The sequence below is a fragment of the Microplitis mediator genome, chromosome 8, assembly GCF_029852145.1.
Source record: "Microplitis mediator isolate UGA2020A chromosome 8, iyMicMedi2.1, whole genome shotgun sequence".
Lineage (NCBI taxonomy): Eukaryota > Metazoa > Arthropoda > Insecta > Hymenoptera > Braconidae > Microplitis > Microplitis mediator.
Genome location: NC_079976.1, coordinates 8,045,286 through 8,065,725, shown reverse-complemented (window position 1 = coordinate 8,065,725; position 20,440 = coordinate 8,045,286). Strand labels below are relative to the sequence as shown.

At 28.5% G+C, this 20,440-nt stretch overlaps 3 protein-coding genes across 4 annotated transcripts; 1 reads left to right on the top strand and 2 right to left on the bottom strand.

The window, feature by feature from the left end:
- Positions 1-747: 747 nt before the first annotated feature.
- On the bottom strand, positions 748-3,647 carry LOC130673327 (retinoid-inducible serine carboxypeptidase-like). The gene is made up of 6 exons (XM_057478299.1): positions 3,599-3,647; positions 3,020-3,519; positions 2,839-2,949; positions 2,388-2,760; positions 2,074-2,306; positions 748-1,686 (listed from the first exon to the last, which is right to left on the bottom strand). The coding sequence occupies exons 1-6, from the start codon at positions 3,645-3,647 to the stop codon at positions 1,615-1,617; spliced, it is 1,338 nt and encodes a 445-aa protein (XP_057334282.1). The 3' UTR covers positions 748-1,614.
- Positions 3,648-5,856: 2,209 nt separating this feature from the next.
- Positions 5,857-13,984, top strand: LOC130673222 (uncharacterized). 2 transcript variants are annotated; one of them, XM_057478177.1, is made up of 11 exons: positions 5,857-6,297; positions 6,384-6,531; positions 6,700-6,929; positions 7,831-8,024; positions 8,349-8,502; positions 10,792-10,833; positions 11,022-11,202; positions 11,283-11,656; positions 13,144-13,427; positions 13,581-13,688; positions 13,780-13,984. In XM_057478177.1, exons 1-11 carry the CDS (start codon positions 6,223-6,225, stop codon positions 13,871-13,873), a joined length of 1,884 nt encoding a protein of 627 aa, XP_057334160.1. In that variant the 5' UTR covers positions 5,857-6,222; the 3' UTR covers positions 13,874-13,984. The 2 variants fall into 2 exon arrangements, with proteins under 2 accessions (XP_057334160.1, XP_057334159.1); XM_057478176.1 differs by having other exon boundaries at positions 5,861-6,297; positions 8,346-8,502; positions 13,780-13,981.
- A 36-nt stretch (positions 13,985-14,020) lies between these two features.
- Positions 14,021-18,925, bottom strand: LOC130673224 (dual specificity protein phosphatase CDC14C-like). Its single transcript, XM_057478178.1, has 7 exons — positions 18,455-18,925; positions 18,141-18,385; positions 17,300-17,561; positions 17,077-17,206; positions 14,816-15,083; positions 14,348-14,470; positions 14,021-14,279 (listed from the first exon to the last, which is right to left on the bottom strand). Exons 1-7 carry the CDS (start codon positions 18,748-18,750, stop codon positions 14,089-14,091), a joined length of 1,515 nt encoding a protein of 504 aa, XP_057334161.1. The 5' UTR covers positions 18,751-18,925; the 3' UTR covers positions 14,021-14,088.
- Positions 18,926-20,440: the final 1,515 nt, after the last annotated feature.

The following is a 20,440-nucleotide window of genomic DNA, read 5'->3' as shown; positions in this document are numbered from 1 at the left end:
ATGCCAACAATTCACATTTTTCTGAGTGTATAGAAATCCATAAGAATTCTTATATGAAATTTTTACTGTGTTGATAATAAATTGATACTGTACCCTGTACTAAAAAAGTTGACAGTAAAGTCACGATCCATATCCACTTCATTTTGAGAAATTAATTTTTTTGTCTACGTTGATTTTTATAATAGAAATTCTATATTTTACTTCTCAATATTTTTTTATATAAATTAATTTTTCATTTATATTGAAAACATAATTATCGTATCTATCGCAGGATTATAATGTTTTTTTTCTCTGTTTATAATTATTTCAAATTTCTATTATGGCTTTTTAGTTAAAAAAAATAATCTGATTTCTGTCCTATAATTGACCTGTATAATAAACAAACAATCAGTTGAGATTCACGAGAAAATTTTTTATTTTTGAGTATTTTATGTCTCGCGAAAAAAACAAATATTTTAAACTAAAAATTGACCTGTAACATCGTCAATTATATAAACAAAACATACTTACAGAATAATAAATTTAAAACGGGTACTTTTCATAAAATTATTTAATTGGGCTCTTTATTGATAAAATATGATCCAATTTTTTAATAGCTTATGATAACTAAAATTTATTATCAATAAAAAATTACTATGAATATTTATATTTTTGTGAGATTGTTAGAAACATTGAAGCAGAAAAATGACATCTGAATTAACAATAAGACGCATTAATTTATATAATTATTAAATACCATACCGCAAAATTAGAGATACATTAACAACATAATTTTCCAAACGAGTATATTAATTAATTTTATACATGAAACCATTACATCAAATCTAATAATAACTCAACGTATCGATGTACAGTTCTTACATTTGACATTATAAACACTAATGTCTAACTGTCAGCACTCGATTCGTAATTATATCTTGATAATTTATCAAAGCTAATTATTTCCGTAATCGCTATTTGTAGTTGAAATATTTCTAAGAATGTGTTGATAAAAAATTGATTACAATTTTATTTCTTAATAGTCAATACTATCATAGACTGAAAGATTCCAAGTTATTAAAAAAAAATCATTCATTTAAATGCATTCCCTACAAAGTAAATAATTAGAAGTGAATTCAGAGTGAATATGGTTTTTATTTAAATCCAAATTCACTTCGTCACTCGGAGCTTACAAAAAATTACTCGTATACAGAATGAATGAGGAATTTTTTTTTTAGCGGAGTAATTTCGAAGTAATGTGAATATTATTTTAATCTTATCCGGAGTTACAATCTAAAAATAAACTCCGAAGTGAACTCCAGTCCAAGCTGATTGAATAAATAAAAAATCATCCGCTCCGTATTCACTCTAGATTTAATTCACGTTCACTTCACAAATTTTTACAGTAACAAATCCAACTAACGTTTGATTTTCAATATTTTACAGTAAATCTTTCCGTAAAGTTCCATAACTTCGCCGTAATTTAAGGGTAATTCTATATAATTTACAGTAAACACCAAAATTCACAATAGATTACCATAATTTCCGGTGAGTGTTTCTAATAATCGTTTTTTTCGATACGCGTTTACCATAAATTAATTCTGTCAGTTATTTTATTAATTTTTATTCATTACATTAATTGGAATTTTTACTAGATGTTAAGTCTTGAAGTATTGCATTAAAAGCAAAAGGATTATCACTTGGCACCTAAATCAGATCATTATTATGATACTATAAATTTTAAATTTATATTTATGTTACTCTCTAAAATCGAATTTGTGAAAATCACCTGATAATCGCTATTTGGCAGTGAATAGCCACTTATCGCCAGTGAAAAGTATACCCCCTGTTTAGAAAATCTCATAGAATCCAATAGATTCTCATAAATTTAAACTCAGAGATTTGATAAGAATGAATGAGTTCTATGAGAATTGCTATAGTTTAGTTATACATACAGCTATAAGAATCTGTCGGATTTTTTAAGCAGGGCCACTATTTGAATTAGTGACATACTTTTCACTAGTAAAGAGTGAATAGTCACTATTTTCACCATTTCAAATTTAAGAGAGTAATTTGATTAGAAGAATACGATACCGTATGCCCAGATCGATTGATCCAATACAGCTTTAAATTCTGATACTCTTTAACATATCCTTCCACAATATTATCGACAGTAAATGAAACTCTATTGGTATTTCTCCAGGCTTCAGCGTGTTTCCATTCGAGTTTATTCACCCAGGCGAGGGTACCGGGAGTTGGAATCACCATATCTAATTGACCCGTGCAGACAAAAATTTTCAGATCCGTTTCATTCAATAGCCGCTCGACTAAATGAAAAGTTTTATGTTAATGGAAATTAACGTAACTCGTTTATTAACAGAATGGAATGAAAGTTAATGGACATTTACCAATTTCAGTAACAGGTTTCAGAATCTCATTTTCGAGGACGTTATTGACATCTTCTGAATACAATCTATAAGTAACATTTAGACCGAGAGCTTTTTGAACCTCACTTTCCATAAGTTTTTGTAGTTGACCAGAAACATCAACTTCATTCCAAGATGATCGATAATTTGAAAAATACTTATGGGAATTATGAGTTTTTGAATTTTTTTGTCTTAAAATATTATAGACATCAGCATGATCGGTGACATTGTAGATAATGTACCAAAAAACATTGAAAAATCTTGTTGCATTATTCCATTGTTTCGCTTTTATAAATTTTGCAGTTAATTCACCAAAAGCTTGAATTCTTACGAAATCTTTTGTTTCTATTAATCCCTAAAAAAATTAATTAGATATTCGACTGCTTATTTAATCGCGATTAAAAATTGTAAAATATAAGAAAAATATTTTTACTGTATTTAACATATATGTAGGTATAGAAAGCGCTATATCACTCATTGAAATCGATGAATCGCCAAGAGCAATTCCTTTGAGTTTGCTTTGAATAATTCCACTTTTTTGGGCCTGAAAATTGATTGTAAATAAATTCCATCTTATACATTAATGAAGTTAATCAGTTAGTTAAGAAAAATACTTGGAACCAAAGAAGAGCGAATTCTACAGCCATTTTTCCACCGTAAGATTCTCCCACGATATAAGTAGGAACATTTCCAAACTGTGGAATAGTTTCCAAAAATTTTTCTATACAGATCACAAGATCTTGAGCGATCTGTGTGTTGTTTTTCACCATCAACGAATCATTTGTCACAAAACTAAACCCGACACCTACTGGATTATCAATGAATAAGACATTGTAGTCGTTTACCCATGTGTGGTTTCTCCGTTTGAGATTAAGATCAAGTGGACCAAGTTCATTAAAGTTTCCATAACCTGAGCCGGCCTCTCCTGGACCTCCTTGTAGCCAAATAATTAAAGGCTTCTCAAAGACATTGAAACTGTCTGGTGTATTAATTGTTGGAGGACTTACGTAATATAGCCACCAGAACATTTGAGCGCCTGGTCTTACTGTCACATGTCCCCAGTCTTGTTTTCCTGGACCGAAACCTACTTTTCCAACTTCGCTACTCTCTGCTACTATTGATAAATTCAAATGTTTAATATATTTTAGATAATTTATAATTTAATCTATAAATTGATAATTAATAAATGCTACCGTGTAATAGAAAGAGCAATAGTAAAGTCGTAATCTGAATCCAATACATTTTGAAAATTAAATCTTTTCAAATTTTCTTAGATGACAACAGCAATACGCAATTTTTTGTTTACACGTCAAGACAATATAAAAAAAATATATTGCTTGATTTTATTTTTCGGTATTACGTAACTATAAACTAGAAATATAATACTGAATTACGACCCAATTTTTTGACGACTTAAGTATCCGTCGTCCGACAATAAAATTTATTTTCAATATAAAATAACTTTAAATAATTTTAATGTCCATTAATGTAATAGGCTAGTTAACAATAAATATTCCAGCAGGAAACTACATTGAAATTTTTAATAAGAAACTTAAGTACGCAGTTAACTAATATATTAACAGGAGATTAATAAAAATTATATTAATCAATAGAAAATAATTAATGTATGACTTTCAGTCGATTGGAAATTACCGCAATATTTTTAGATTAACTTTTTGAGAAATTAGATCTACGTTACATCTAGCAGATTCACGGAAATCAGGAAGATCTCATAGTTGCCAGGGCTTTTTAACTTGTCGCTAAGAAAATTGAAAATTTTCAAAAATTCGGGGTTTTTGGTTTCGGTCCGATTTCCGAAAATCGAATTTCTATCAAATCTTGACGTTTTGAGGTCCTAGGAAGCTATTCTGACTAATTTCAAGATGATGTCCGAGTGTATGTATGTGTGTATGTACGTACGTACGTATGTGAATATTCTGTAACTTTTGAACTGATGGACCGATTTTGATCAACAAGGTGGCGTTAGACGCGGCTTGTTAAATGCTATAAGCTGTGAAAATTTGAGCTTAATCGGTAATATGCGTTCGGAGATATTTCAAAAATAAAATTTTTTCAAAAATGTTTTTTTTTGATAACTTTTAATTTGCTCGATGGATTGATTCCAAAATAGACTGGGCTCTAGAGCTTTATAAGCCGCGTCGAATGCTACCTCGACCATCAAAATCTGTTCATTCGTTCAAGAAAACCGTTATGGAAAGAATTAAAGAAAATTTTTTTTTTAGTTTTTTTGAAATTTCTCAAAAACGACTCGATAAATCAATTTCAAAATTTGATCAGCTTTAGAACCCAATAAAACACATCGATTTTTATCTCAACCGTCTCAAGCGGTCAATTCGTTTGAGAGATATCGTTAGAGAAAAAATGGTAAAAAACGTTTTTTTTCGAAAACAACGGTACACAAAAGCTCTTCGAGCTCGAAAACAGCGGGAAGTTTTGGGGCTGGCCCGCAGGGTCAACCGATAGACTGATTTTTTTTTTAAGATATCTACGAAAATTGATAAAAATCTGCGTAGATCTGCATAGATCTAAAATCATGGACGATCTGCTGTAATCATCAGAGATCTTCTGAGATCTAAGCTGTTTTTTCCCGGAAATCTTTCAAAGTAATAGTCAGTAATCTTGAAGCAAAGGTACCAATATTCAGTACAAATATTTGAAATTGTTTTTTTTTATTAATATACCTCTACTTTACATATGGAAAGTAAAACACAAAAAATTGCAAAATTTCTATGATAAATGAATCCGATACGACCATTTATTATCCATATATGATTCATATATACAGCATACATCAATTAATATATAAGGTTAGAAAATTATCAAAAATAATATGAGCTTCGTTGAATGAAATTTTATATTAATAAAAAGTTATAAAATTATTTAAACGCGCCATATACTAAGAAACTTCATAGAACCTTAGATTTTATACATATATTTTACGTCATTTTATTATTTTCTAACAGAATTTATATGAGACCTTATCAGCAAGAATCTGTTTTTAAAAAATTCATAACATATTTAATTTTCACGCGCTTTCAAACAGGATTAAAATTTCCTGCCCTGTTATTGATATTTACGTCATTTTTGTATTTTCTATCAGAATCTTCTAAAATCTTGTTAGTAAGAATTTGTTTTTAAAAAATTTTAAACATTATCAACTTTCGCACGCTTTTAAACTTTGAATTTTAATTTCCCGCCCTGTTGTTGATATTTACATCCCTTTTGTATTTTCTATCAGAATCTTCTAAAATCTTGTCAGTAAGAATTTGTTTTTAAAAAATTTTGAACATAATCAACTTTCGCGCGCTTTCAAATTTAGAATTTAAATTTCCCGCCATCTATTATTGACATTAGAAAACTTATTTTTTTTTTCTGTCGTCTGTTTACATTTGCATATTAATTTCAATTTTATGCACATTATCATAAATAGTTACTATTATAATTATTATTATTATTATTATTGTTATTAGTAATGTTGAATAAAATATTTACGGAATTATATGGGGATAAAAATCCTGTCAATTGTGATAGTGAAAGAACCTGATGATCTTGATATGTCAGGTTACAAAAATGTTAAAAGATAAAAAAATTTATATATTTTGAGTTATGTTCCATTATTCGAAAACAAACATCAAAAAATTTATCAAAAATTAATTAAACTAATATGTAGTACATATATATTTACTTTAATATGAAAGTATCGCCATAATTAAAAGTTAATGCGCAATGAAAAAGTACAGTGAATTAATTATTAATTAATTAAAATTTAAGTGGTGATTAGAAATCGTTGATAAAAATGAAGGGGCTGGAAAATATTTTTTTTATTTTAATATTAATTTCCCATGTTAAAGGAATTTTAAATAATTGCAATGTAAGTGTTTACATAATAATTAAATTTTTACTAATTTATGCTGACAAATGATTAATTAATTTTTATATTTCACTTATTATTTTCAGTATGAATATAAATATTCATGTAATCAAGACGAGAAAGATAAAACAACACCAGGATCACATATTGCCCATCAAGAATGCAGCCTTAATAATATTTTAGACAACGCAAATTATACTCTGATATTATCAGAAAATGGTTTATTACCAACAGGTAATTTTACTATAATTAATTATTTTATATATCCTTTAAAAAACTTGAGTAAAAAAAAAATAATAGACTAATTGAATTTAAAAATCCCTGATTAAAAACCCCGATCGGAAATTTCGGTAATAAATTAATTAGTTATAAAATAATAAAAATTTTGTTTACTAATTTTAGGAATAATGAAAGTAAATATCACGTTACCCAGTGTCAATTGCATTTACAAAGTCGCTCTACTAGTAAACGACACAATTAAAAATGACAGTGAGTGCCGCAACCATGAATTTACAAATATTTTTAATTCGGAGTTACACTCAATCGATCAAACAATCTGTTCATATAATTCAAATATCGGAGTCGATCATGACAGTTCATTACAAAGTGACAAATCAACCAAACAATGTCAGGTAAAATTGTGTAATTTATTTTTAATATTTTAAATCCACAGTTTTTTTAAATTTCCCGCTATAAAAACTGAAAATTTTCAAAAAAGGAAGTTTTTGGTTTCGATCTCTCTGAGCTTGAAAACAGCGGAAAGTTTTGGGGTTGACCTACAGAATCAACGTTATCCAAATTTTTTTTATCATTCCTTCAAAAATAACTTTACAGTCGAACTCCATTATCTCAAACTTCCCCTCAATCTTGACCTCCACTACGAGCTACGCTGCCTTCCCGATGCTATATATTATTGTGTCTACATATTAGGGTGGTCGATAAATATTAAATTTTCTCAGACGCCCTATAAAAACCTTTTTTTTTAGTAAAAAAAAACACGTGGGGATTTTGGTTTTTTCTTCTTAAGTAAAAAGAACACGTGTCTCAGGACGATCAAAGTTCATTTTTCGATACAATCGCGTTTTATTTTAATATCTCATGAAAAATGCAGATTAAAGGAAAAAACCAAAGGAACGATTTTGTAGGAAATTCTATTCTGAACGAAAAAGGTCATGTTCATTTTTAAAAAAAAATGTGTATTTATGAAGATATTTTTAAAAAACTTTTTAGATTCCCCGCGATTTTTTTCCCATAAATTCCCCACGTATTTTTTCACTAAAAAGAAGCTTTTTATGGGGCGCCTGAGAAAATTTAATTTTTAACGACCACCCTACTCTATATATTTATATATGCATTATTCATGTAGATGTAAGAGTGCATGCGTCATAGTTTATTTTTTAAGGGAGAAAAGGCTTCCGTTAACTCGGAAATTGTAAGAAATTTCCCCTCCGTGGACTAACTGTCCGAGTTAATGGAGATCGACTGTATTTCCTAAATAAATTATTATTATTCTCCAATTTTTATTTTTTTTAGGAAGATAATATTTCTCTATACTTCGAGCATGTGTACTCAGGTTGTTATGCCTTGCGTTACACAATTGATGATAACAATTATGCGATACACTCAAATAAATATATTACGACGAGTTATCAGCGTACTGAAGTTATGGAACCTGTATCTCATTGTTATTATGATGACAGAGCACTCAATAATAATGACCACAATAGGTATTGAACAATGAAACAAAAAAAAATTATTTTTCATTTCAATTGCTTCGCATGATCTCTTTTCAATTTAATTTAATTTTCTCTCGGCTTTTTTTGCAGAATTAAATTTCTTAGCAAAGAAATATTTAAAAATAAATTTGAATGCTTTAACTCATACTGAGGTGGTTTAGTTAAGGCTGTTTTGATTTTAAACTGTTTAATTGTAAATTAATAACGAGCTCGTAATTTTAAATAATTGTTTGAATTATTTATTGTAATTATTTTTGTTGCTTCTGCTGTATTTTATTTGGGATCAGAAATTAGAATGTAATTTATTTTTAGTAGGAATTTAGTAACATTTACATTCAGCATTTCAATACTTTCTGGCTCTTCAAGTTTGATATTACAATTAATTCCACTGTCATTTGAAGATGAAAATAAAGAAGAGGCATGTATTAAGTATGGTAAAAAACCTCTTGATCCTTGGGAAATTAGTTTGGTAATTTTTACTCTTTTTTTTCTAAAGTTCATTATTTTAAATTTGTTTTTTTAATATTTCGCGTGCCAAAAGGTAAAAAGGCGCATAAATTTTTTTTTCATCGCCAATTGATTAGTAAACATTTTCTATGCTTGAAAATCAAACATTGTTTTCCCAAAGCTAAAAGGGCGTATGTCTTTAATTATGCTCCCTTTTAGCTTTAGGAATTTGAAAATTTTGTGACTAAAAGCTAAAAGGGCGTATAAATTTTTTTTCTGAAAAATTTATTAAAAGCTTAGCCGAAGTCTAAAAATGAAAAAAAAAATAAATGCTGCAGTCAAAAAGGTGTATTCTAACTAATACGTTCTTTTCATATCAAAATTAAAAATATGTACGCGTGATTGTATTAATATTTGTTGTTATGATTGTTATAATCTTATACTAAATTAAAAAAAAAAAAAATTGCAGAAATATGTAACCGGTTCAATTAGTTACGACTCCCATACCCTCCTTATCCATATCTGTACTTTTTTTTTTTTTTTTTTTTTTTTTTTTTTTTTTTTTTTCAAATTATTCTGATTTATGGCGGATCCATAATAGTCCAAAACAATAATTAAAGAAAAAATCAGTAAATTTTTATTTTTTACAATCGTTGTGAAAATTTTTATTTAATTAAAAATTTGATATTTTCTTTTTTTTTTTCTTTCAATTATTTTATTTTTAATAAATTTTGAAAAAAAAAGTCTGGGAGACTGTTTTTTTCATCTAACTTATCTTGTGAAGCTATTTGTCAGTATTTTGTATCAAAACTTGAATTTTTTTTTATGCGCCCTTTTAGCTTTAGGCACTACTTTTCAAAAGCTAAAAGGGCGTATGTCTTGAGATACGCCTTTTTAGCTCAAGGATGCCCAAATTTTTTTTTTTTGCAGATCTTTGCGTTTCGAAAAATTTCAAAGCTAAAGGCAAAAAAAAATTTTTTTTTGCGCCCTTTTAGCATAATTCCCTACTAACCTGTAGCAATGCGCCCTTTTACCTTTTGGCACGCGATTTGTTTCAAATTAAATGTTTTATACTGTAGGATTTATTTAGAATGTGTATGCATAATAAGTATGTGCATGTCTAATATTATCTTTTCTGTCGATTATTTTAAATAATTTTTATTTTTTTAAATTTAATATTTATGATTGAGGTTTGACATTTCTGCATCTAAGTGACAAAATTTCAAATTATTCAAATCAATCAAATTAATTACCCGTGTTAACCCAAGGAACACACAGCGTCAACTTTAATATTTCTTTTAAAAGGATAAAACAAACTTTTTTTTGTCTCAAAGTCACCTTTTTTGGTATAACTACGACATGCAAATGTTGGTTCCGGAGACAGAAAAAATTTGTGTTGTTTTTCCTGTCTTATGTCAATTAAAAAGTCATTTAGATGACTTATTTTACGACTATTTGTAGTTTACTTTTTGTCGTCACTTGTGTTGAGTTTTTTAAGTAGATATTTTTCGGTGACATAAATTTCTGATCGTTTTGTCAACATATTGCTGCTTTATTGATAAGTCAAAAAGTAGCAGAAAAATTGAAATCTTATAGATGTCACGAAGGCAAGTGTGCTACTTGGGAAACTAATGTTGAAAAAGCGATGACTATTCTAAACTTCAAAACGTGACACAACGATAAACTTTTTTAGAAATTTTGAAAATTAAAAGAAAAAATCAATGATCAAGGGATGAAATAAAACGATTTCAGAGTAGGGTGAACTTGACTATCACCTGCAGTCTGAAGTCGTGTTTCATCCTGAGTTCCACACAATATTTTTCATAATTACCTATTGATACTTAAACTTTGAGTGTCAGCAGCCAGTCGAAAAACAAGTTAATTTAAGACCAATAGTGTGATCAACTATCCCCGATTAAGCAAAACGATTCACTCAATGTTGAATGTATATCTATATAGTAGTTAAATTAAATCGTTTTGAATTATTTTGAATCGTTTGTTTTAATCAGGGATTAGTGTAAGAGATATATTTTCTCTGGGGAAATTTTGTAGGGAATATTAACGCATACGACTATAAATAATAATAAAATTCATAGAGTCATTAAAAAATAAACGTGAAACAGATTTACAAAAAAAGTCAAAGTTTTAAATTTCATCAAAACATTTCAAATTCACTCTTACATTTTGCTGTATACATTTAAATAATTATGGCATAAATATATATCAGTCCCGTTTTGCAATGTCAGGCCTCAGTTATTTTATCGATAGTGAAATTTAATAATTAAATTAATAATTAAATAATTATTTCTAGTACGGATCTAGTTTATCAATAAAAAATTGTAGCTCTACAATGGTAAGTTTTTTTTTTTTAATAATAAAAAAATATCACATTACTAATTTAAAAAAAATATATGATTTCTATTCGTAACATTTTTTAAATGTACCCCTAATTTTTTTTTTTTTTTTCGTAATTAGTAATGCGATATATTTTAATAAATAAACATATTATATTATTATATTATTTATTATATTTATTAAAAGGTTCATGATTCAAATGGAAGCTACACAGAAGACATTGAGTGTATTTTTGTTCTTCCAGTTTTATATAACGAGAGTTATTGTTTCTTAATAACACTAAATGATGATCGGTGCATAAGACAAACAGTTTGGAATCCGCCTCCGATTAAAGATGAATCCAGTCCGTCTTGCACGTGGATATCACGTATGATAAAAGTTTATAAGAATAATAATGAAATTTAAATTCTACAAAAGTAATGTAATGAAAATTGAACAAATTTACAGATTGCACGCGAGTATCTAAATCACGACAAGCTGTAGAGTATAGCGGAGAGCTGTTAGCAAATAAAACAGTTACAGGAAATATTAGTTTGTTATTACCAATAGCCGCGGGTATTATTATTTTGATATTAATAATAAGCGGTACAGTTGTGTGTGTTTGTCGTCTATACGTTCGTAAATATCAACAAAATCCGTATTTAAATGCAACTCTTAATGGTTTAAAATCTAAAAATAATTGTGAAGTTGATGGGGTTGATACTGATGATGATAATGATAATTGTAAAGCCATTGTCATTTTTTACGCACGAGGATCGAAAAGTTTTATGAAATTTATTGCTGTTTTTAGAGAAATTGTTGAATATTACGGTAACTGTCATGTAAGTTATTCTTTATTATTTATTAAACCGTAAAAAAACGGTGTTAAAATAGACTCAGACCGGTGTAGGGGTGTTAACACCGTGTAAATAATGAATTAATTAACTCCGATCGGGAATAAGGGTGTAAGTAAAAGTGCTTTAAGATCAACCAAACAGAAAACATGTAATTGTGGACAAATTTTCTTTGGATTTATTCATAAGTTAGTAAATCTGTCGTATCATTAGTTTTTGAAACAAAAAAATTGTTTTTATATTCAAAATAAAATTCGACTCCTGATACTTGAAAAATAAAATTACTTTTTTTTAACACCGGAAAAAATTTTAACACCATTTTCGGAGTTAAATTCAACACCGATGACCCTTACACCAGAATGACGTTGACTTACATCGTTTTTTTACAGTAAGGTAAGAACCCAATACCCGATCACTCATGTATTTGTATATCAATATTTACTAAATTTTACAAAATATAAATATTAGACTGGGCCAAAAAAATCGACTATTTTTTTTTTGTTTTTAGTACTCGAAAATATTATTTAGAGTGACAAAAAAAAAATTATTGAGAAAATTTGAGTCCCAATTTTCGATTTTTTTTTATGAACGGGTTTTTGTCTCATAACTCTCAAACCATCGAGATAAACGAAATTGACTTGGATACATTTCTTGAAGAAAATTTGATGCTCTACAAAAAAGGTTTGATTGCAATTTTTCATCAGATGAACCGTTTCTTTATAATCATGCTTTGAACATTGGTATGGTTTGATTATTCAACTTTGGAACTTTGTGATTCATGTTAAAATAAGTTTGCGGAAAAAGCCAATGAATATTCTTGAAGGAAATTGAATGCTCTACAAAAAAGTCTCTTAACAATTTTCGCTAAATTCACTCCTTCAAAAGTTATTCAAGATTATTGAAGTCGTTTTCCTTAACTTCAACCTTGAATGACTTTTGAAGGAGTGAATTTAGCGAAAATTGTTAAGAGACATTTTTTGTAGAGCATTCAATTTCCTTCAAGAATATTCATTGGCTTTTTCCACAAACTTATTTTCACATGAATTACAAAATTCCAAAGTTGAACAAGCAAATTTTAAAATCATACCATGATTATAAAGAAACGGTTCATCTGACGAAAAATTGCAATCAAACCTTTTTTGTAGAGCATCAAATTTTCTTCAAGAGATGTATTCAAGTCGATTTCGTTTATCTCGATGGTTTGAGAGTTATGAGACAAGAACCCGTTCATTAAAAAAAAATCGAAAATTGCTATGATAGATCTTTTAATATTAACGACTTAAATTTTCTCAATAATTTTTTTTTTTTGTCATCTCAAATAATATTTTCACAGTATCGTTAAAAAAAGAAAATAGTCGATTTTTTTGGCCCAGTCTAAAATAAATATACAAGTACATGAAGTGATCGAGTACTAGGTCTTTTACCTTATATACTATTTTACCTCTAATATTCTTCATATAAATTACATATTCCAGGTTTACGATTGGTATGCACCTAGCGAGTGGGACTCGGTTGCTAAAGTCGGTGCTCATGATTGGGCTAATAATTTATTTGAAAAAAACTACCGCGTAATTTGGATCGACACTCCAAGTGCAAGGTCTCTAATTAACATACAAAATTCATCAGATAATTTTTCAGATAATAATGGACAGCTAAATGTTGACTCTATTAGTGACTTTCGCGATTTAGCACTTGCTGCTGTTGTTAATTGTGTCAAACGCAATATCAAACTACAGTACACCAAACATTTTATCGTACGGTAAGAAAATTAAATATTAGTTTTTATTGACTGATTTTAAAAATGTGATCAAATATTTTCTAATTAAAAGTTCATTTACTGGCTCTCTCGCTCTACTATTATGTGAATAATTAACAGTTGATTTTACAGTTATTTTTTTTTTGTTTTTAACAGGATAGAAGGATATAATAATGGAAATTCATCCCAAGATCCTTTTGCAGATTTATCACCTCATGCTCGCTATCTTATTCCTTATCATCTCAAACAATTACTTTCGCATTTGTAAGTTTAAAATTATTTATCATTAATTTTAATTTTCAAGTTTTTATTTAAATTTTTGAATTTAAAATAATAAAAAAAAATTTTATTTCAGAACTTTGAAAAGATCTGAGAATAGCAATGATGAGATAATCAGAGAAGAAACTCGACTTCGAGAAAAATTGATTGAAATAAAAAACGACTTGTAGCCATCAAGTTTTTTTTTCATTTTTTTTACTGAAAAAAAAAAAGTTTATTAAGTTTTTTTTTATACTTAATTTTATATTTATATTAAATATTTAAGTTTTTTTATAAAGTTATTAATAAAAATAATTAATCATAAATTTTTTTAATTGTAAACATTTAAATTTTATGGTGATAATTATTTTTTAATGACAGTTTTTTTTTATTTTTTATAATGAAATTAATTTCTATCCATTTTTATTTTATTCAATCGATCTCCTTGAGTTATTTTATCCGAAATTACATTCATCTCATAATTATTACTCCCAATTGTCGTTGACTTCCGTGCATTGGATGCAGAATTAAGTGAATTTTCATTTTGCTTTTCAGACGACGTTGATTCTCCCTCAGATAAACTGCCAAATTTTCTCCCTATAACAAAATGTCAAATTAATAATTACAAAATTGGAAATTTTTTTAATTACAATTTAAAAATTTACATAAATAATCACAAATAGATCCATTGGTACCAAAGAAATTAAAAAATTTCTGTTTATTTTCTGTAGGCATATTATACAATTTACGTTTACACAGTAAATTATTGTCATTATTTTTATGATCGACTGTAAATAAATTGTAGATTAGTAAATAATTAAATAGCGGCAGTGTTACAATTCTACTCATAACATCTCTACTCAAGCGAAGAAGCTACAACTCTACTCACTCACAACTTTACTCAGCCTCCTCTCAGTTTTTTTTACCCACGTTTAACTCTACTCGGTTATATCTTTACTAAGCTACAATTCTACTCATGTATTTTAGCCTATCGATAAAATAGCAATTAATTGTTGAGTAGAGTTGTAGCTGAGTAAAGTTGTAGCTTCTTCCCTTGAGTAGAGATGTGAGTAGAATTGTAACACTGCCTAAATAGCTGTTAGGTTTAAAAGTCAAATCTTTCAATAATTTACAGTAATTTTTTCGCTCCAACTTCAAAGAAATTGAATATATTCCATATCTATGGTGTAAAATTTTATCAACATCATTGTAGTGCTTTAGTCGATACTTCTGCCCACTGAATATCAGCTCCTTTTGCATATTTTCGAGCCATGTTTGCTGATGGCCTAACACTGAACCCGGGCGGCAGATTCGTGCCCAGGCAATGGCTTCTTTGGCAGTCATTTTATAATGTTTTATTAAATATGCACAAATTAATGACCCAGTTCGTCCTAATCCCGCCTAAATTTAAATAAATATTTTGTTTAATATATTGACAAACAATATTCTGATATGAATACATCGTAATCTTTTTATAAAAACGTCTATCATATAAAATTCACGGTCTTTTATAAAGAATTTCAATCTTTCCACTAGCGTATATTTAGTTTTGTCCTCGACTACCCGTTATAAGCCGGGTTTATTTTTTATAATTTTAAACGTCATACGTGTTTTTTTTTTTTTAATTTTAGTTTAATTAATATAATTATTGACACGAATAATTTAAAAAAAAAATGATTAAATTTCAATTTTGAAATTTCGCGCTAAGTTGGCTCTACTGCGCGTCACTGTATTCGACGTTCAAATTTTTTCTAGAGTGGAGGCAATCGAATCGCAAAATCGATTGCTCTGTACCAGCTAGCGGTCCAATAGCGGCTGTCAATATCATCGACAATGGCAGTTGTAGTCCAGATTCTTCTTTACGGTTAAATTGAAACACAGTATTCAGTTAATTCGCAGAATTATTTATAAAATTTATTGCTCATAGTAATTGTTTAATTAAAATGTGCAGGGTTTGTGTAATTTGAATTGTGTAAAGTGTCTGTGGTATCGTTAAGTGTTGAGTGTTCAGTGCTAGTGTAAAGTGTTGCGAATCGCTGATGCTAATATCTTTCAAGTTCCTGGACCCAATCATCTGGCATCGTCTGGTGGGAAATAGCAGTTAAGTGACGTTTTTTTAGCTGCTATACACTTGGAGCAATTTAATTTAAATCTCCAAGTGTATTAGGATACCCTTCTGCATATTATTTCCCCACCAAGGTTTGTTTAAACACTCAAGTGTTTTTTTGTTAATTTTTACAATTCTTCTATCATATTCTGCTGCCTTTTTATTTTAACGTACGATTTTTATTTTTCTTCAATTTCTAATAATTAATTTTTTCAATATTTAAATTTACCGCGCAAGTAATGAGAATAATTAATAAATTATTTATGAAAATAAAAATTTACGAGTATATTTTGTAGTCTAATTAATATAATTATTGATAAATATAAATTTTAATGAAATTATTAAATTTCAATTTTTAAATTTCGCGCCAAGATGACGCTACTGCGCGTTGCTGTGTTCAACGTTCAAATTTTTGCTAAAGTGGGGGTGGGAGAATCGAATCGCAAAGTCGATTGCTCTGTACCAGCTAGCGGTCCAATAGCGGCTGTCAATATCATCGACAATGGCAGTTGTAGTCCAGATTCTTCTTTACGTTTGAATTGAAACACAGTATTGCAGTTAAGTCGTGTAAAATTGTGCAGTGATTGTAAACTTTATCTTTTGTTAATTTAAAGTGTGCAAAGTGTCTATGGTGAAGTTAAGTGTTGAGTGTTCAGTGCTGGTGTAAAGTGTTAAGTGTTCAGTTTGAATGTAAAGTGTTGCGATTTGCTGATGCTGATAACTTCCAAGTTCTTGAGCCCAATCATCTGGCATCGTCTGGTGGGAAATAGCAGTTAAGTGACGTTTTTTAGCTGCAATACACTTGGAGCAATTTAAATTAAATCTCCAAGTGTATTAGGACACCCTTCTGCGTATTATTTCCCCACCAAGGTTTGTTCAAACACTCAAGTGTTTTTTTTTTATTTTTTAAATATTTTTCTATCATATTCTGCCGCCATTTTATTTTGACGTACGATTTTTATTTTTCAACTTGTCTTTTTTTTCCTATTTTTGGTTTATAATTTTTTTGACAATTTTAACGGAGGCTTATAATGGGATATCTGGTACGAAATTCAAAAAAGTGGTTAAGTGGGAGAAGTTGTTTGGATTCAGTAATTGTCGATTGAGTGGAAGAGACTTATTACGGTCAGGCTTATGACGGGTAGTCGACTGTGATAATTTTATTGAATCCACATAACAATTATTTTTCGAAATCGAAAAAATATTTTAGTTGTTAAATTAAAAAAATTTTTAAGTAATTAGATTTATGTAATTACCATGAATAATTTATCTATTATTTTTTTTTACCTTGCAATGAACTGCAATTGGTCCATTAGTAATCTCAGCGATGTATAAAAATTGACAAAGAACTTTTCGGGATGGTACACTTCCATCAGGTAAATAAATGTCATAATGATTGATTCCAATTCTAGTGAATCTGAGCAGTCGAATTTAAAAAAAAAGAAAGAAAGTCTTTTGTAAAATACATTTAAATGATAATTTCGAAGCTAATTAAAAAAAAAATTGATACCTCGAAGAATCATACGATTCCTTGTTCAACCTTATGATTGTATTTACATTATTTTCTATAAAATAGTCATAGTAGTGTTCCGGGGGATGATAGGGAGTTCCTGGTTCGGTGCTCGGACCCGTGAATGCCAAAAATTTTTGAGGCACGATCCAATTTAAATCACCGTTCTTAACTTTCTCATATTTTTCATATTCAGATATATCAAAATCATCGAAATTAAAAAATCCAAAAGTTACTGCTTTGTACAGAGCATTTAAACAATCTAGATTAATTAAAAATTTAATTGCAATTAGAATTGCTGGTCAGAATTTAATGAAATTTTACATATTACTAAATAATGATAAGAAAAAGATCCAAGTAATTTTTTAAGAGCTACAGAAAACCAGTAAAATTTGGATTCCCATATATTTAACATTGAGTTAAATATGAGTGTGAATGTAGCAGCCATCGGACAAATTTCAAATTATCAATAAATAGAGTAAATAATTGAAGAAATAAAATTTTTAAAAAATGCGCATTTAAAAAATTTTGAAATTAATAAGTGCATTTTTTATAAATATTTTTTTTTTAATTAATTACTCTATTTATTTATAATTTTAAATTTGTCTAATGTCTGCCACATTCACATTCATGAGTTAAATTTAATTTTTCTCTGTAGTTTTTCAAAAATTTAATTGGATCTTTGTTTTAAAACCGACAGTTCACTTACAGAGGCGCCTTTGAAAAAGAAAATTTAATATCCTAGCGTTTTTATTTCATTGATTTTTTTTTAAATCCCTCGTTTTCGAAGCGCACGCGCTGGGATCACCCGTTAAATTGAATTAAAATTTTTATTAATTACCTTGTAATCGTAAACGATAAATAGAGTGTCCCATTGAAGCATCTTGGAATGGCTTTAATGATATATTGCCATCTACTAGCGATTTATGTGCATCCTTAGGATATTTATTTAAATATAAAATAGCATACGATGATATCAAAAACGCAGCGTTTGCTTTTTTCTCATCATTTTTAACACAGTAATGTACTATTTGTTTATGACGATTACGTGGATTATTTAATATTTTGTTAACTTTAAAACAATATCTAAGCAAACATTTAAAAGTTATTTTTATCTCCGAATTAGTATCAACAATAAGATAAAAAATACTTTACTTGTACAGGCAGCCAAGATTTAATGGACCAAAATCATTATAAAAATTGTGATAAATAAATTCATCGTCGGTATTCAAAAAATTAACATCCGGTGTATTTCTCGGTACGGTTTTACCTTCTATTAAAATTGCAAAATAAAATTTATTTACGATAAATTCGGCGATATAATTTATGTCCGGATGACTTTTGATGCTGTTCAAATCGCAATTATTGTTGGCAGATTTTTCATTGGGAATAAGTTCTGATATTTTAGTTGAATTGTTTTCTGGTAAGTCGGAATTTTGATGATAAGCCATTTGAAAATTTTAATTTTTTATTTGACATTTGAATTTATATTTTTTAATTTACTTGGTGTCATTTATTTTTAATTTTGAAACTAAAATATTTTATTTAATATTTTTTAAACGAAAAATTTTAACAATTTTATTTTAAACCCGAATCAAGACATTTTTATTAATTTAATTACTCACTTCTGACTGTAGATTATAGTTTTCTTTTTTTTTTTTTGTTACTTGTTAATAACAACTTAAATTTTTTTCTTGATATAAAACATAATTCGTATATATTTAAGGGCATTCTCAGGTAGTGCCCCCCCCCCACTTTTTAAAAATATTCAATGACGAACTGTCACAACCGTATCAAAATTTTATCAATCAATTGAGAAAAAATTAAAGCATTGATTGAAAAAAAGGACAACGGAGTTGCAATTTTGCTGAGAAGTAAATTGAAAAAAAAAAAATTGCTGACAGTTGTTATCAATTAGAAGTAAAAAAAAATTTGTTAAATAAATTTCAGCGAAATCTTTATTTGAATTTTCAAATTTTTTATGTACCTGAAGATCGGAACGTTTTTCGCGCAATGGAAATCAAAAAAATTCTGGTGATTTGACTGCTTAAAGATAATTTAAGGGGTAATTCGGGGTGGCTGCAATTTTCGGCTGGCATTCTAGCACCTAAGCGAAACATTTCAGAAATCTAGATCCAGTAAATTTTTTTACATTTCATGTCGTTTTTTTATTTTCGTTTCGCAAAAAACGTTCGGATCTTCAGGTACACAATTTTTTAGGCTAAAATTTATCTAACAAATTTCGTTTAACTCCTAATGGATAACAATCGTAAGTAATTTTTTAAAAATTTTATACCTCAGCAGAATTACAACTACACAGAAATTATTACATTATTATAATTTGAAACTATAATACTGTTTTTATACGAGGGTCAGTTTTCGCACTAAAAAAACTAAATTTTCTACTGGTCTTTTTTTCGTGTACGTTGTCTTTTCCAATCGATTACCTGATCGTTGATCCGAAGACAATTAATCCGCGAAAATTGACCCATGCGAAGATTGATCTTCTGATAATTGATCCGCTGATAATTGATCTAAACGTCAATGCATGCAATATTATTGATTACACATATTAATATCCCGGAATAAAATATCAGTTAAATATGTAAACACAAATGTGTGCAATAGAAATGTGCCCTTTTTTCAAAGTTGTGTGTGTGTGTGTGTGTGTGTGTGTGTGTGTGTGTGTGTGTGTGTGTGTGTGTGTGTGTGTGTGTGTGTGTGTGTGTGTGTGTGTGTGTGTGTGTGTGTGTGTGTGTATGTGTGTAATTATGATATTATATTAACACACACACACACGCTTTGCAATGGTACTGAGAAAATTATCTAGTGAAATCAATTAATACCATAATTATGTACTCTAAGGATAAACTATACCATCAAATTTCATATTATTATTCGATCAGTTGTCACCCAGATCAATTGCGGATCAAATCAATTATCGTTGGATCAATTGTCAACAAATCAATTATTATTTGGAACGATTGTCGCAGATCATCGGTCGTGTCACCTTCCAATCGATGCTTCAACTTTTTTTTTTTTAATTAATTAATAAACTTTTAATACAGTTATGACAGTTTAAGTTCATTGAATATTTTTAAGAAGTAGGGGACATTGTCTGAGAATGCCCTTAATTGACTC

Bases quoted from the DNA above. Each gene is read 5' to 3' on its own strand.
- LOC130673327 (XM_057478299.1), bottom strand. From the start codon at position 3,647: ATGTATTGGATTCAGATTACGACTTTACTATTGCTCTTTCTATTACAC. The intron at 2,307-2,387 runs GTAAATGTCCAT...CTTTTCATTTAG, and splicing joins GAAACCTGTTACTGAAATTG to TCGAGCGGCTATTGAATGAA. The intron at 1,687-2,073 runs GTATCGTATTCT...GATCTGATTTAG, and splicing joins TCAATCGATCTGGGCATACG to GTGCCAAGTGATAATCCTTT.
- LOC130673222 (XM_057478176.1), top strand. From the start codon at position 6,223: ATGAAGGGGCTGGAAAATATTTTTTTTATTTTAATATTAATTTCCCAT. The intron at 6,298-6,383 runs GTAAGTGTTTAC...TATTATTTTCAG, and splicing joins GAATTTTAAATAATTGCAAT to TATGAATATAAATATTCATG. The intron at 8,503-10,791 runs GTAATTTTTACT...AATTATTTCTAG, and splicing joins ATCCTTGGGAAATTAGTTTG to TACGGATCTAGTTTATCAAT.
- LOC130673224 (XM_057478178.1), bottom strand. From the start codon at position 18,750: ATGGCTTATCATCAAAATTCCGACTTACCAGAAAACAATTCAACTAAA. The intron at 18,386-18,454 runs GTAAAGTATTTT...ATGTTTGCTTAG, and splicing joins AATCTTGGCTGCCTGTACAA to ATATTGTTTTAAAGTTAACA. The intron at 15,084-17,076 runs GTAAAAAAAAAT...ATTTAAATTTAG, and splicing joins CAATTGCAGTTCATTGCAAG to GCGGGATTAGGACGAACTGG.